This window comes from Brassica rapa, chromosome A03, assembly GCF_000309985.2.
Source record: "Brassica rapa cultivar Chiifu-401-42 chromosome A03, CAAS_Brap_v3.01, whole genome shotgun sequence".
Taxonomy (NCBI): domain Eukaryota; kingdom Viridiplantae; phylum Streptophyta; class Magnoliopsida; order Brassicales; family Brassicaceae; genus Brassica; species Brassica rapa.
In genome coordinates, this window is record NC_024797.2 from 13,864,003 (window position 1) to 13,879,958 (window position 15,956).

At 33.0% G+C, this 15,956-nt stretch overlaps 4 protein-coding genes across 5 annotated transcripts; 2 read left to right on the forward strand and 2 right to left on the reverse strand.

The window, feature by feature from the left end:
* Positions 1 to 135: 135 nt before the first annotated feature.
* LOC103858623 (flavonoid 3'-monooxygenase CYP75B137) lies at positions 136 to 2,945 on the reverse strand. 2 transcript variants are annotated; one of them, XM_009136012.3, is made up of 3 exons: positions 1,308 to 2,945; positions 542 to 862; positions 136 to 441 (listed from the first exon to the last, which is right to left on the reverse strand). In XM_009136012.3, the coding sequence occupies exons 1-3, from the start codon at positions 2,232 to 2,234 to the stop codon at positions 418 to 420; spliced, it is 1,272 nt and encodes a 423-aa protein (XP_009134260.2). In that variant the 5' UTR covers positions 2,235 to 2,945; the 3' UTR covers positions 136 to 417. The 2 variants fall into 2 exon arrangements, with proteins under 2 accessions (XP_009134260.2, XP_009134259.2); XM_009136011.3 differs by having other exon boundaries at positions 136 to 862.
* A 240-nt stretch (positions 2,946 to 3,185) lies between these two features.
* LOC103858622 (flavonoid 3'-monooxygenase CYP75B137) lies at positions 3,186 to 5,387 on the reverse strand. The gene is made up of 2 exons (XM_009136010.3): positions 4,359 to 5,387; positions 3,186 to 3,930 (listed from the first exon to the last, which is right to left on the reverse strand). Exons 1-2 carry the CDS (start codon positions 5,283 to 5,285, stop codon positions 3,307 to 3,309), a joined length of 1,551 nt encoding a protein of 516 aa, XP_009134258.2. The 5' UTR covers positions 5,286 to 5,387; the 3' UTR covers positions 3,186 to 3,306.
* A 734-nt stretch (positions 5,388 to 6,121) lies between these two features.
* On the forward strand, positions 6,122 to 12,085 carry LOC103858628 (F-box protein At4g00893-like). Its single transcript, XM_033286182.1, has one exon. It carries the CDS (start codon positions 10,456 to 10,458, stop codon positions 11,602 to 11,604), a length of 1,149 nt encoding a protein of 382 aa, XP_033142073.1. The 5' UTR covers positions 6,122 to 10,455; the 3' UTR covers positions 11,605 to 12,085.
* A 227-nt stretch (positions 12,086 to 12,312) lies between these two features.
* LOC103858629 (F-box protein At4g00893) lies at positions 12,313 to 15,902 on the forward strand. The gene has a single exon (XM_033286183.1). The coding sequence runs from the start codon at positions 14,448 to 14,450 to the stop codon at positions 15,594 to 15,596; it is 1,149 nt and encodes a 382-aa protein (XP_033142074.1). The 5' UTR covers positions 12,313 to 14,447; the 3' UTR covers positions 15,597 to 15,902.
* Positions 15,903 to 15,956: the final 54 nt, after the last annotated feature.

The window sequence follows — 15,956 nt, forward strand, 5'->3', positions numbered from 1 at the left end:
AAATATATTATCTGTTTGGACAATTGATAGGATCTAAATCCAAACCAATACCATGTAAGCTATCAAAGTTTATATTAAAGAAATGTGGACTGATATGAAGCTAATATCAAAGCATGCAAGTTAAACAAATGTTCCTTGTTCAATAATTTTGTTATTTTTAACCAAAACTGGTGATTAGTTTTACTACAAAAAACATAGATGACGTCCGAAAACTACATAAACACAACGATCTTAGCTTCTACAGATAAAGATCAGGATCAGACAACCTCGGAACAGGCATGGCAATAAGAGGGTTTTTGAGCTTCAAGACAATAACAAACTTATCTTCCACATTGAACACATGGCCTTCCGGAATCTTCCAATCAAATGAATGTAACAGCGTGGCAAGAGTGTACTGAACCATCCTCTCGGCAAGTGCTAAACCGGCGCAAATCCTCCGGCCTGATCCAAAAGGAAGAAAGCTATAGTCAGTTCCATGGAAATCACAAGACTTCTTATCAAGAAACCTCTCGGGACGAAATTCGTTCGGATTTTCCCACACGTTTGGATCTCTCTGAATAGACCAGACATTGATGAAGATCTTAGTGTCCTTAGGGACTGTGTAACCGCCGACCACAGTTGTTTCTGCTGGACGGTGAGGGACTAACAAAGGAACGGTGGGGTAAAGCCTAAGTGATTCTTTCATAATGGCTACTATGTAAGGAAGTTTAGTGATGTGTGATTCTTCAACGATGTTATCTTTTCCTACAACTTCGTCTAGCTCATGTTGCGCTCTCTTCATCGACTCTTGGTTCTTTATAAGCTCTGCCATAGCAAACTCTATCGTGTTTGTAGATGTATCAGTACCACCAATCACCATATCCTTCGCATATGCAGTATATAACAAACGCATGAATCAAAATAATTTTCATGAGCTAAGAAACATATTATGAAACAATTAAGGGCAAATCTTCCAAAAGAACAAAAAATGTTTTTATGACTAAAAGAATACACATAGAATACAATGACCAAAATATGTTTGTCAATTGTAGATGATAATTATATTCTGACTATAGTATATAATAATAAATAAATATTTTAAAAGATATTGTTTGCAAAAAACTGAATTTTTGTTTTCGAAGAAAATATTTGAACTTTTTTTCTTAAAACTACAAAAAATTAAACTCTAAATTTAAATTAATTAACTTTTGAGATATAAATGTCTCTTACCTGTTTGATAAAATCTATTTTGGTTATTTTGACGTTTGAAGACTTTATTTTTATGATAAGTTCTTTTAGTGGTAAGATATATCTCAACAATTACTTACCGCGAGTACGGCTTTGACATGGTTAATCGTAATGGGAACCTCCGAGTTGGCTTCTTGGTCCTTTAGCTTCATCAACTGTTGCAAAAAGTCTTTGCACTCACCATCATTCTTACTTCCTAGATTTGTCATCTTCTCAATGGCTCCGTCGAATATGGCATCGAGCTCACGAGCATACACGCGCATCTGCTTCACGAGCCCTTGAAGATCAAATCTCGCTAGCCACGGAAAAAAATCTGAAACATTAGGCTCACCCAAAAGCCTAGTTATATCAGAGACCACTCCTTTAAATTCTGTTCCAACACTCTCCATCTCCTCGGCCTTCACCGAACTTCCCCATAACATATTCGTCATTAGGTTCATCATCGTCACAAACAACTGATCACCAACGTTCACCGCCGATTTTTCTCGACTTTTCTCGTATAAAAACCTCGTTCTCTCTCGGATCTCTTTGCGCCGTAGGGCGTAGAATGAATCCAACGTTTTGCGGCTTAGTAGTTTGAGAACACAAACTTTTCTAAGCATTCTCCACTCCGCACTGTACGGTAACCAAACAATGTCGAGACCACCATAGCTAATGGCTCGAGCCGTGAGAGGGACGTCACGGTTTGAGAAGTTGATGTCTTGTTCTTTCAAGATCTCTCGGGATAGCGACGGAGTGTTGACCACGACGGTTAGTTTTGAGCCAAGGTTGAGTTTGAAGATTGGACCGTATTCTTGAGCGAGGTCTCTGAAGTAGGTGTGAAGGTCCGGTTTAAGAAACGGGAGGTTTCCGACGATAGGTAGCCCTCGGGGTCCAGGTGGTAGAGGCGGTTGCGGCGAGCGTTTGAGAAGGAACCAGAGAACTGTAATGATAGTAGTGAGAACTAGAATTGCGTAAGGAGGAACGCTCATTGTGTTGTCGGTGAAGAGATTTGAAATCGGAGACATATCATTTATGTCTGTTTGTAGAAACTTTGAGATAAATGTGGTTGTATGGTGTTTTTGCACATCATCATTTCAGCTTCAGACGTTTCCCAATATATAGAAAAAATGTCATAAAAAAAATTAAATTATAGTAAAAACCAAAATTTTTTTGTGGACATCTGGAAATCTATATCCTGTGAAAGTGATAAGAAACTTGCCAACAAAAAAATAATTTATTAATGAATACTTATTCCTTTAAAAAATGGGTTTTTAGTTCAACTATTTTTAGATCGGATGAAAAACTTTCAACTAAAACTTTATATTTTAAAACCCTCAACTATTAAACTGTTAATGACGTTAACCCTCCAACGACAAAGTCGTCGATGCGTTAAATTGAAACACGGGGTTTTACTTAATAACAAAAACGACACGAGATGTTTAAATTTTGTTTTTGTTTTTAGTGATTTAAACTCCAACTATTTTTAGATCAGACGAAAAACCTTCCAACTAAAAGTTTATATTTGTAAACCCTCAACTATTGAAACGTAAATGCATGTAACCCTTCGTCAATGGTATCGTCTATTCTGAACAGAGATATGATGGTAAATTGAAACGCAATGTTTTATTTAATCAGATAAATGACATGATATGTTTAAATTCATCACGATTGGTGTCAAAACGGCATGATTTTTTGAACCAGATTTTAAATCCCCTCATTTTGTCTCTAGTTCGATTCAATAGGCGGTGATTCAATCTGTTCTTCCAAACCATCATATGGTTTATCAAGTGTTTAGTCAGGCAAGAGAACAAGGTACATTGCATATATAGTTTTGGATTCACAAAATAGATTGAATTACTACAGTGTATATACACAACAAAGCCCCAAGCTAGTTTATTATTATTATTTTCCTATTTTAGTTATATTAAAGAAATTTGACCCAAAAAAAGGAAATTTGGACAGATATGAAACTAATATCAAAGCAATGACAAATGCTCTTAGTTCAATAATTTGTTTTTAAACCGAAATTGATGATTATTTTTATTACACAAACATACATGACGTTCGAAAACTTCATAAATACAAAGATCTTAGTTTCTACAGATAAAGATTAGGATCAGACAACCTCGGAAAGGGCATGGCAATAAGAGGGTTTTTGAGCTTCAAGACAATACCAAACTTATCTTCCACATTTAACTCATGGCCTTCTGGAACCTTCCAATCGAATGAATGCAACAGCGTTGCAAGAGTGTACTGAACCATCCTCTCTGCGAGTGCTACACCGGCGCAGATTCTCCGGCCAGATCCAAAAGGAAGAAAGCTATAGTCAGTTCCATGGAAATCACAAGACTTCTTATCAAGAAACCTCTCGGGACGAAATTTGTTCGGGTTTTCCCACACATTTGGATCTCTTTGAATAGACCAAACATTGATGAAGATTTTAGTGTCCTTAGGGACGGTGTAACCGCCGACCACAGCTGTTTCAGCTGGACGGTGGGGGACTAACAAAGGAACGGTCGGGTAAAGCCTAAGTGTTTCTTTCATAATGGCTACTATGTAAGGAAGTCTAGTGATGTGTGATTCTTCAACAATGTTATCCTTTCCTACAACTTCGTCTAGCTCTTGTTGCGCTCTCTTCATCGACTCTGGGTTCTTTATAAGCTCGGCCATCGCAAACTCTATCGTGTTTGTAGATGTATCAGTACCACCAATCACCATATCCTTCGCATATACAGTACGTATATAACAAACATGAATCAAAATCATTCTCATGAGCTAAGATACATGTTATGAAACAATTAAGGGCAAATCTCTAAAAATAACATAAAAGATTGTTTTTATGACCAAAAGAACACAGAAAAAAATGACTAAATTAAATATGTTTCATTAAAAAGGTAAATAACAATTATATTTCTACTTAAATATTTTTAAAAGAGATTTTCGCAATAAACTGAATTTTTTATTTTAAAAAAAAAATTCTAATTTTTTCTCTCCAAAAGAACCAGAACAACCCAAAATTAAACTCTTGGGGGAGGAGTATAAATGGTCTTTTACTCTTCAATAAAATCTATTTTAGTTATTTTGATTTTGAAAACTATTTTTGTGATAAAATTTTTTTAGTACTACTATATTTCTCAACAATTAATTACCGCGAGAACAGCTTTGACATGGTTAACCGTAATGGGAACCTCCGAGTTGGCTTCTTGGTCCTTTAGCTTCATCAACTGTTGCAAAAAGTCTTTGCACTCACCATCATCCTTACTTTCTAGTTTTGGCATCTTCTCAATGGCTCCGTCGAATATGGCATTAAGCTCACGAGAACACACGCGCATCTGCTTCAAGAGCCCTTGAAGATCGAATCTCGCTAGCCACGGAAAGAAATCCGAAATATTAGGCTCACCCAAAAGCCTAGTTATCTCAGAAACCACTACTTTAAACTCTGTTCCAACACTCTCCATCTCCTCGGCTTTCACCGAACCTCCCCACAACATATTAATCGTTAGATTCATCATCGTCACGAACAATTGATCACCAACGTTAACCGCCGCCTCTTCTTGACTTTTCTCGTATAAAAACCTCGTTCTCTCTCGGATCTCTTTGCGCCTTAGCTCGTAAATTGAATCCAACGTTTTGCGGTTAAGTAGTTTGAGAACACAAACTTTTCTAAGCATTCTCCACTCCGCACTGTACGGTAACCAAACAATGTCGAGACCACCATAGGTAATGGCTCGAGCCGTGAGAGGGACGTCACGGTTTGAGAAATTGATGTCTTGTTCTTTCAAGATCTCTCGAGCTAGCGACGGAGTGTTGACCACGACAGTTAGTTTTGAGCCAAGGTTGAGTTTGAAGATTGGACCGTATTCTTGAGCGAGGTCTCTGAAGTAGGTGTGAAGGTCCGGTTTAAGAAACGGGAGGTTTCCGACGATAGGTAGCCCTCGGGGTCCAGGTGGTAGAGGCGGTTGCGGCGAGCGTTTGAGAAGGAACCAGAAAACTGTAATGATAGTAGTGAGAACGAGAATTGCGTAAGGAGGAACGTTCATTGTGTTGTCGGTGAAGAGGTTTGAGATCGGAGACATGTTTTTACAGCTGTTTGTAGAAACGCTGAGATTGACAAATGTTGTTGTGTAGTGTTTCTTTTAAGTACGTCATCATTTTAGCTTCAGTTTCCCAATATATATAGAGAAAATGTCATACAAAAATAAATAATAGGAGAAGCCAATTTTCTTTTGTGGACATCTGGAAAACCTATATCGAGTGAAGGTAGGGCTGTTCAATATGGTAAAACCGAATCGTACCGAACCGAACAGAACCGAAATAGACAATATGGTTTAGTTTTGGTATATACCATATAAACCGAATGGATATAATTTTATAAAAACCGTAGGATTTGGATATGGTTTGGTATATAACCGATTAAACCGAACAAAACCGATTAAAAGTAGAAACATGTAAATATGTATCTATTTTAAAACAATACATGAAAATCTATTTGTTACATAAGTTAATTTGTGTTAATAACTATTACCATAATTTTATAGTAATAAAAAACCGTAATTTGTAAAACACTTGATAAATAACAATACATCGCAATTCATACATCTTATTTTCTAAGTTTTTTTTGATCTTTTTGATTTATTTTAGTCTTCACTTAATTAATATGAAGATTATAAATTTGATGGACAATAATTAATGGAAAATTTTCAATTGAAAAAGCATGACTTTAATGAACACTAAATATGGAAGAGTGGAAAAACTTTTCTTTTATGTTTCTGTTTTGTTTCATATTTTTATTTTCAAAATTTCAAGCTTTGATTTTAGTTATAGAATTGATTATTTTATTTGATGGTAGAATCATTTTTACTTTTTTGTTCATCTATTTGAACATGTAATATATTTTTAATAAATGACTGTGTTGACAATATGACTCTAAAATTCATATAATATGATCTCAAACAAAATAATTATGTTTTTTGGTATAAAACCGAATAAACCGAAAACCGACGGTATATAAACCGAACCGAACCGAAGTAAATATGGATTTAGAATGGTAGTTATATTTTACTAACCGAAATACCGAAAACCGAAAAAAACCGAACCGAAACCGAACCGATATCCGGATTGAACACCCCTAAGTGAAGGTGATTAGAAACTCAACGACAAAAAGAAATCATTTATTTAATGAATATTTTATTTATTTAAAATAAAAATAAGAATAAAAAACGAAATAAAAGGTTGTTAAAGAAAAACCATGGGAAAACCCGTGAAAAATTATAAGTACATACTTTATTTATTTATTTTTAATAGAAACTAAATTATTATAAGAATTATATTTTACCATCAAAAATTTATAATGAGTATCTCTACTGTTGGATGTTTTTAACATTTGACGCGATATAATACTTTTTATTGTTTTTATGGAACTTACTCTTTCGTATTAAAAAACAAAAAAAAATACTTTGTGACCAAAAAATAAATAGGTGATCCAAATTTTGAAAACTTTTGAAGCCACAAAAACCATATCTTCTTGGACCCAGACATGAAAAATGAAAAGAGAGTTTGTGTAGTAGAATGATTGCTAGACGATAACATGATCTTAAGGAACTAAAAAAACAATCGTAAAATAATATATCTTTGTCTACGTCGTGAAATACTATTTATTATGCTACATGTACAAATATTTTTAGACTTTAATAGATTTATCCTCAATTTTCAGTGGTCGATAAATCGAACTCAGATGCTCAAAGTTCTTGCAGAATGATAGGATTCCCCTAAATACAAGGCAGTCGAATAGTTTTCTTTTTTTTTCATATCAAAAACTTATTCTAGTCTGAAAAATAGATCAAAATCAAAAAATTAACATAAAAAATTCTTATGAAAAGACTACAGTTTTACTTAATAAATTATTAATTTCATTCTGTGTCCTAGGTACATAAAAAAATCTTGAAGAATTAAAATATTCGTTGTAATGCAGCTATTTTTCAACTCTGTTGAATAGTTTCAAACACATCTTCCGTAAAGAAAAGAGAATTTGTATTCCCTACACACCAAATATCACATATTTGCACTCCATACACTATATCCCTCTAATTTTTTTCCCCCTATCATTACCATTTACCCCCCATTCTATGGTATCTCACCATTTTTAGTATATTCAGCAAATTAGCTCTAAAGAAAATATCTTGAGAGGTGAATATGATGTTTACGTAACTGGTTATGATCATGACTTTGTAATAAAATAAGTAACACCAGAGTATATATTTTATTATTAAAGCCCAACCCGAACTCAAACAGAAAGTACAAGAACTTTGGTCAGCTATTGTGTTTAGGGTAGGTATCATTTTTCTTTTTCTTTTTGAATTCAAGAAGTTCTGACCTTAAGCTCATAATCTCTTTGGACAGAGACAAGAACTGGATGTTTAGTCCCATTCCCCCAACTGCTGAGATACGAACCTGGTATTTCTACCTTTTGGAAAAAAAGCTTTAGACCATCTCCAATGTATTTTGCTATTTTCACCTCTAAAATAGGGGAACTCTATAATAGAAGTGAGATATGCTCCAATGTATTCCCCTCAAATAGCAATCTCTAAAATATAGAGTAAAAAATAGAGGAATGCTATTTATTTCTCTATAAATAGAGGAAAAAATAGAGATCTCTATTATAGAGGAAGAAATAGAGGTGGATTGGAGCAATTTCACCTCTAAATGCTATTATAGAGGTGAAAATAGCAATGGGTTGGAGATGATTTTAGTAGTAGAGGTAGCAGCTCCTGGTTAAGGTATCATTTTAGTTACAAGGTGTTGAAAAACTTTGTTCTTGAACAAGAAAAGAAAACAAAATAATCAGTATAAGAATAAGAAATAGCACTTCACTGCAGTTGAGTGAATTTAAAACATTAAGAGAAGGAAGTTCAAAAAAAAAAAAACCCTAACGCCTGCAACACTCTCTCGAACCTTCATAGATATATTCAGAGTATTAGGGTTCTTCTTAATCTCCTGCATCGTCTTGAAAAAACAAGCTGCTGCAAATAAACACCAGTACTCGGATTCAATGGAGGTCTGTTTGGTCTCGACGCGTCGGCTTATCCCGATTTGAGCGTTTTGTTGTTCTGATTAATCTCTATACCTATCTTAGTAAAATGAACATGGACTAGATACCTGATTCAAATCTTTAAATTATACACCATGCACTGTTCTGCATGTGCTGCCGTCTTCTATGAATAGCAAAGGACTCGAAACAGATGAATCCAAATCTATCCTAAGATTAATGCATTCACTTGTTCAATCAAGTAATCTGGTGCTCATCTAGCAGAGACCAAATGTATTACCACAAAGAAAATAGTGCTCTTTCACAAATCTCTTTTTACATAATTGCAGTCATACTCTCTTTGTATTTATGTCATTATTTCCACATTCAAGAGTCAAGAGTCATATGAACGCAGACTACAAGGATCATTTTATATCACCTAGTCCAATTGACTCATAAAATGTGAAAGTTGATACATTTTTTTAGACAGCTAACCTTATTTGCCTAAGTGATAGATCTCAGCCTTAGACTATCAACAATGGTCTTTCTACACATCCTCCACCTCATCTCCTATCTCTTCCATATCATCTTCTCTTCCTTCTACCAACTAATTCAACAACCACTAAATTTTTCTATTCTACAATGGCTTGTTGAGAAAAATTCAATATCTTTTCTTATAATTTTTTTCTTTCACAATTTTGCCTTCTTATATGTTTTTTTTTTCCCATTACATATTGAAATTTATGGATTAATATTAAACTGAAATAATTAAGAATTAGAACTATTGATTAAAGTTAAATAACAATAGTTAATAATTGGGATTTATTTCATTAGAATTTTTTTTTTGAAAATTGATAAATTTTGAGGTAATAATAAATTTTAGAAAATAAAAAATTATGATATAATTTATCTCAAATAATTCAAATGAAAAAATAAATCAAAAATCTCTATGACCAATAATTTAATGACAAATGGTCATTAAAGACTCCACTTTATGGATTCAACATTGTTGAATTCTTTCAACCATGTTTAATACACCTAGGATTCAACTTGTTTTTCAGTAGACTTTTGTACTCTTTCAACTACTGAATTATTTATTCAATAAACCATTGTAGAGAGTCTTAGATAACATTTTTCTTATCACACACATGTTTCCAAATACTTTGGCTTTTTGAATTAAAATCTTGTTCAAACCAGATAAACAGAACAAAGCTTATCGTTTGTTATGCATACTTTAAGTTTGGAGACATATGGTTTTCCTTGACATATTCTTCCACCTGTTTCAGACATATATTTATTTCCTTAATAAAATATATTTTTTAACTTTAAAGAAAATACCATATTCTTTTGTTTGACTAGTATAGATTTTCACATATTAATTACTTTTTATAATATTTTTTATCTTATGTATATTCTTCCACCTATTTCACAAATATATTTCTTTCCTTAATAAAAGATATTTTAACTTTAAAGAAAATACCATATTCTTTTGTTTGACTAGTATACATTTTCAGATATTTAATTACTTGCTATAATATTTTTATCTTATATATAGTTTTTACTTGTCATAAAACATTTTTAACTTTTGGATTTAAATCAAGATGACTGATAAGAGAAGAAACCTTATTTTGTGAGTTATCTGTCTCTTTCATTCTCAATCTCTCTCAATAATTGAAGGTTAAATGAAAATTTAAAAACAAAATCAAAGGCTCCTTTGATATTATTGGTAGATCATTATCTTCTAATCAAGTTCATAATAATCTCACATAGTATTTGCATGATTTGAGGATTTAATTAGATTTTTGTTTCTGCAAAAGTACATGATCTAGAGATATCATAAAATTCTGGAATTTTGTGACCTATCCACGATCTTATCTCTTACTTGGAATTCGAGACCCATAATTGTGTACAGATTTTGATCTTCCAGTTTGGAACAATTTATGGCTTTTAAAACGTAAAAATGATCTCCATATTAGATTATGATGATAGTATGTTTTTTTGTCTCTTCTGATAAATACGGTTTGAATGTGAATTATAATCTGTGTAGGCGAATCAGAATATGTAGGGGTTATAAGACATATATGTGTTTTAGTGATTTTTTTTTGTCACAATCATTTATCTGGTTTTCCTGAAACATATATCGTATTCAGTGAAGAGCCTAATATGATATTTTATCTGATGCCTTGTAATCGAATTTGTGGTCTGTCTCTCACTCAAAAATTATGACTTCCAGTTTGAGACATCTTTTTAATATAATGATAATTCATGCATGTTTTAATTTTGTTGATCTAACTATTTATAGGTCCAACAAAGATGTCAACAACAACAACAATAGGCCTGAGAGAGAAAACATTTTCAGTTTTGACCTTCCATCATGCCTCTTGGGATTAATAATGTCACTGCTTATGTTAAAAGATAAAATTCGTGCATCTACCGTCTGCAAGAAATGGCTTGAAGCCGCTAAATCTGTTAGGGTTGTTCATAAGCATCAATGGTTTGTCTCCATTCCTACATTTGGAAACTCTATTAATCTTTTCGATCCATTGGAGAGGAAGAAGTACACACTGAATCTGCCTGAGAAAGGTGTAACTGATGTTGCTTACTCAAAAGACGGATGGTTGCTTATGCGCAGATCATCCTTTGTGGAATTCTTCTTCTTCAACCCCTACTCTCGGGAGCTCATAAGCTTGCCAGACAATGAATTGCCATATAAGGCAATTGCTTTCTCTTCTGCTCCTACATCGGAAACTTGTACTTTGGTCACATTAAACCGAATTTCAGAATATATTGTGGCCATCAGCACTTGCTATCCTGGAGCAACTGAGTGGATAACCAAAAAGTTTCATTGCTATCTTGCTTTTGGCCCCAATGTCCATAGCAACCTTCTTTGTGTTAATGATCGCTTCTACTGCTTCACCTCAGGAGGTGTTTTATTTGAATTTGATCCAGCTTCTCGCACATTGAGTCAGCAAGCATGGGATGATGTTAGATTCCCAGAAATTCATAACAATGAATGGTCGTATCTGCCAAAGGAACTTTACTTGATGGAGCAGAAAGGAGAGCTAATTCTCATGTATACATATGGAGCTGAGAAACCAGTGGTGTATAAGTTGGTCTCTTCAAAATGGGAAGAGATGAGTAGTACACTAGACGGCTTGACAATCTTTGCAAGTATGTATTCCTCGGAGACCAGAATGGATGTTTTAGGGATGAAGAACAGCGTGTACTTCCCAAAGTATGGCTTACGTAACAACATGCAATGTGTATCCTACTCATATAATGATGCCAGGTACTATCCGGGTCTGCCGGAACGACGATTACTATGCCCTGTTGATAGTCTTTGGATCGACCCACCACCATTTCTAAAGTAACTTGAGTGCGCTTTGAGGGTTTGTTTTATATTTTAATATATGCATCAATCGTCGCATCTGAAAAACTTGTAGACTTGAGTTTTAAACTATGAGATTGTGGGAAATTTATTATTATGGTTTAAACTTTCAGATTATTTTGCATGTGATTGATATGATTTAACTTTAATTTTTTTTTTTGTTGAATGGAGATCCCCTAATAATATTTTTATCATCCAAATTCAAAAGAAAATGAACACACAAAGCTGAGATGTTTGTATATTATACACTTTAGGTTTAGGGTAGCTTTTTACAAAACAATAATTGTGAATTAGGTACCACATAAGTTTTATTGGAGGTCAACTTCTCATTTTAATTAAAAATAAATCAGAATCAGTTGTTTTGAGAAACTCGAATCTAAAATGCTTTCAAAAGACCTCTTAAATCAATTGAAAACTGACTTAAAAAAAATCATTTGAAAACTATCATTTCCATTTTGGAAATATATTTGCGTAAGTAAATAGAAAAATAAAATTATTTTACACTTTTTATTTTAAGAAGTTTGAAAACTTATTTTATTAGCTGAGTAATATTATTTCAAAATTTTGAGCTTGCTTATCTTTATTTTCACAATATAGATTTTAATGTGGGTTTATTTAATAGAGTTAATTGAAATGAATTACAGTGATTTTTGAGCTTGTAATTTATTTCATAAAATTTAGCTTGTTTATCATTATTTTCACAATATAGATTTTAATGTGGGTTTATTTGATAGAGTTAATTGAAATGAATACAGTTATTTTTGTTATCGATTTTGAATCTTATGATTTTGATCGTTCAAAAAAAAAGGTTGTATTTTTCAAAATTAAGGCATTGAACTTATAATTAATATATTTCCAACATGCATCTAATTTCTAAAGTTTTATTAAAAGTGACTTAACAAAATATTTTTTTTGTACCAGCATGATTACTTTCAGTTTAATACAATTACCCCCAATAACTATTGAATTTTCATACTTTTAAACACTGGTGGAAATTTATGTTCCAGCTTTACTAAATAGCTTAGGTTCCTTCAACTAAAAGTAAAAATAAAATTACATAACTTTGACTCGGTAATATGAAGGTCATTGTGAATCAACAACAACACAAAATTTGAATTGTGGTATAATATTCAACAAAACATGCGTATTTTGGTAATTTATCCCCTACATGAAGTATTTCACATTTTTTTTTAAATAGTGCCTAATGTATTTTTCTTTATATTCATAATATGGGTTATTTTTGGGTTATTTAGTTGATGTACATACACAAAATGATTCCATAGTTCAAATATTTATGAGCAAATGAACATGTAAGAAGTTACATATTAAATGTTCCTTAATTGAGACTTGGGAGCTTTCTCGAATCTCACATTTACTTTTTTTTTCCAATTTTTTTTCCAAAGATAAAACGACGTCGTTTTATCAGTAACAAAGGACTCGAAACAGATGAATCCAAATCTACTAAGATTAATGCATTCACTTGTTCATTCAAGTAATTTGGTGCTCAGCTAGCAGAGACCACATGTATTACCACAAAGAAAATAGTGCTCTTTCACAAATATCTTTTTACATAAATGCAGTCATACTCTCTTTGTATTTAGTTCATTATTTCCACATTCAAGAGTCAAGAGTCATAAGAACGCATAGTACAAGGATCATTTTTAATCACCTCGTCCCAATTGACTCATAAAATGTGAAAGTTGGTAGGATTTTTTAGACAGCTAACTTATTTGCCTAAGTGATAGATATTAGCCTTAAATAACATTTTTCTTATCACACACATGTTTTCAAATATTTTTGGCTTTTGAATTAAAATCATGTTCAATCCAGATAGACAGAACAAAGCTTATCGTTTTTGTACATGATTTCAATTTGGAGACATGATTTTCCTTGACATATTCATCCACCTGTTTCAGACATATATTTCTTTCCTTATAATAAAGATATTTAATTTTAACTTTAAAGAAAATACCATATTCTTTTGTTTGACTAGCATACATTCAGATATTTAATTACTTGCTATAATGTTTTTCTCTTATATATAGTTTTTACTTGTCATAAAACATTTTTAAGTTTTGGACTTAAATCAAAATGGCTGATAAGAGAAGAAAGCTTATCTTGTGAGTTATCTCTCTCTCTTTTTCTCTATCTCTCTCAATTATCACAGGTTCAAAGAGGATTTAAAAAAAATCAAAGGTTCACTTGACGTTATTGGTAGATCATTATCTTCTAATTAACCTTATAATAATCTCACATATTATTTGCATGATTTGAGGATTTAATTAGATTTTGTTTCTTCGGTTATGTTCAATTGACTCTAGAATTTAATTTTATAAATCCAGTTCATGATTCTGCAAAAAGTACAAGATCTAGAGATATCATAAGATTCAGGAATTTTGTGACCTATCCACGATCTTATATCCTAAATGGAGTTTGTGGCTCATGAATAAGTACAGATTTTGATCTTCCAGTTTGAAATAATTTATGGCTTTTAAAACGTTAAAATGATCTCCATATTGGATTAAGATATAGTATGGTTTTTGTCTCATCTGTTAAATGCGGTTTGAATGTGAATTATAATCTGTGTAGGCGAATCAGAATATGTAGGGGTTATTAGACATATATATGTGGCTTAGTGATGTTTTTCTGTATGTCACAATCATTTATCTGGTTTTCCTGAAACATATATCGCATTCTCTGAAGAGCTTGATATGATTTTTTATCTGATGCGTTGTATTGGAGTTTGTGTCAATCTTTACCTTAACTTTTCCACTATGAAACAATAATAATTGCTATCTCTCTCTCTCTCTCTCTCTCTCAAAAATTATGACTTCCAATTTGAGACATTTTTTTAATATAATGATAATTCATGCATGTTTTAATTTTGTTGTTCTAACTATTTATAGGTCCAACAGAGATGTCAACAACAACAACGATAAGCCTGAGAGAGAAAACATTTTCAGTTTTGACCTTCCATCATGCCTCTTGGGAGTAATAATGTCACTGCTTATGCTAAAAGATAAAATTCGTGCATCTACCGTCTGCAAGAAATGGCTTGAAGCCGCTAAATCTGTTAGGGTTGTTCATAAGCATCAATGGTTTGTCTCCATTCCTACATTTGGAAATTCTATTAATCTTTTCGATCCATTGGAGAGGAAGAAGTACACACTGAATCTGCCTGAGAAAGGTGTAACTGATGTTGCTTACTCAAAAGACGGATGGTTGCTTATGCGCAGATCATCCTTTGTGGAATTCTTCTTCTTCAACCCCTACTCTCGGGAGCTCATAAGCTTGCCAGACAATGAATTGCCATATAAGGCAATTGCTTTCTCTTCTGCTCCTACATCGGAAACTTGTACTTTGGTCACATTAAACCGTATTTCAGAATATATTGTGGCCATCAGCACTTGCTATCCTGGAGCAACTGAGTGGATAACCAAAAAGTTTCATTGCTATCTTGCTTTTGGCCCCAATGTCCATAGCAACCTTGTATGTGTTAATGATCGCTTCTACTGCTTCACCTCAAGAGGTGTTCTATTTGAATTTGATCCAGCTTCTCGCACATTGAGTCATCAAGCATGGGATGATGTTAGATTCCCAGAAATTCATAACAATGAATGGTCGTATCTGCCAAAGGAACTTTACTTGATGGAGCAGAAAGGAGAGCTAATTCTCATGTATACATATGGAGCTGAGAAACCAGTGGTGTATAAGTTGGTCTCTTCAAAATGGGAAGAGATGAGTAGTACACTAGACGGCTTGACAATCTTTGCAAGTATGTATTCCTCGGAGACCAGAATGGATGTTTTAGGGATGAAGAACAGCGTGTATTTCCCAAAGTATGGCTTACGTAACAACATGCAATGTGTATCCTACTCATATAATGATGCCAGGTACTATCCGGGTCTGCCGGAACGACGATTACTATGCCCTGTTGATAGTCTTTGGATCGACCCACCACCATTTCTAAAGTAACTTGAGTGCGCTTTGAGGGTTTGTTTTATATTTTAATATATGCATCAATCGTCGCATCTGAAAAACTTGTAGACTTGAGTTTTAAACTATGAGATTGTGGGAAATTTATTATTATGGTTTAAACTTTCGGATTATTTTGCATGTGATTGATTTGATTTAACTTTAATTTTTTTTTTGTTGAATGGAGATCCCCTAATAATATTTTTATCATCCAAATTCAGAAGAAAATGAACACACAAAGCTGATATGTTTGTATATCAATACTCTTTAGGTTTAGGGTTGCATTTTACAAAACAATAATTGTGAATTAGGTACCACATAAGTTTTATTGGAGGTCAACTTCTCATTTTAATTAAAAAT